The sequence below is a fragment of the Apaloderma vittatum genome, unplaced genomic scaffold (assembly GCF_000703405.1).
Source record: "Apaloderma vittatum isolate BGI_N311 unplaced genomic scaffold, ASM70340v1 scaffold32949, whole genome shotgun sequence".
NCBI lineage: Eukaryota > Metazoa > Chordata > Aves > Trogoniformes > Trogonidae > Apaloderma > Apaloderma vittatum.
In genome coordinates this window covers 545-949 of record NW_009735144.1, presented here as the reverse complement: position 1 = coordinate 949, position 405 = coordinate 545, and the positions used below count along the sequence as shown (strand labels likewise).

The 405-nt window shown below is 60.0% G+C and overlaps 1 protein-coding gene across 1 annotated transcript in view; it reads left to right on the top strand.

The window, feature by feature from the left end:
* The window catches only part of LOC104279286 (DNA-directed RNA polymerase, mitochondrial-like), a gene marked incomplete at both ends in the record, with an annotated part of 4,374 nt that extends 4,103 nt beyond the window's left edge, over positions 1–271 (top strand). The window contains one exon of the mRNA XM_009876502.1: positions 201–271. Coding sequence (XP_009874804.1) covers positions 201–271 — 71 coding nt within the window. The remainder of the gene's footprint in view (positions 1–200) is intronic.
* Between the last annotated feature and the right edge of the window lie 134 nt (positions 272–405).

Below are 405 nucleotides of genomic sequence, written 5' to 3'. Positions count from 1 at the left end.
CAGCATGCAAGCGGGCTGCATCCTTTTGCTGAAGAGCTGAAGCAGGATTCGGTGCTCGGGGTGGCTGTGGGGCATGTGCTGTGGTTTGGAAGAGCTGAATCCTGTTGTGAAGGGCTTGCGCTGGGGAGCAGAGGAGGGCGAGAGGAGGCGCCTTCTCCCAGAGCTCTCGTGTTCATTTGCCTTCCTTCTGGCTCATCCAGCCCCGGCAAGGAGACAAGAGCCCTCTGGCAGAAGAAGCTGATGGAGCAGCTGTCAGGTGTCCCCAAGACAGGTATGAGCTCAGGACAGGAACTGCTTGGGAGTGGTTTGGAAACAAGGTGGGATGAGGTGGGGAGTGGCCCCCAAGACCGCTGAGCTCAGTGGTGTCTGAAGTTGGACTAGCGAGGGCCTGGCCGGCCGTGCCAG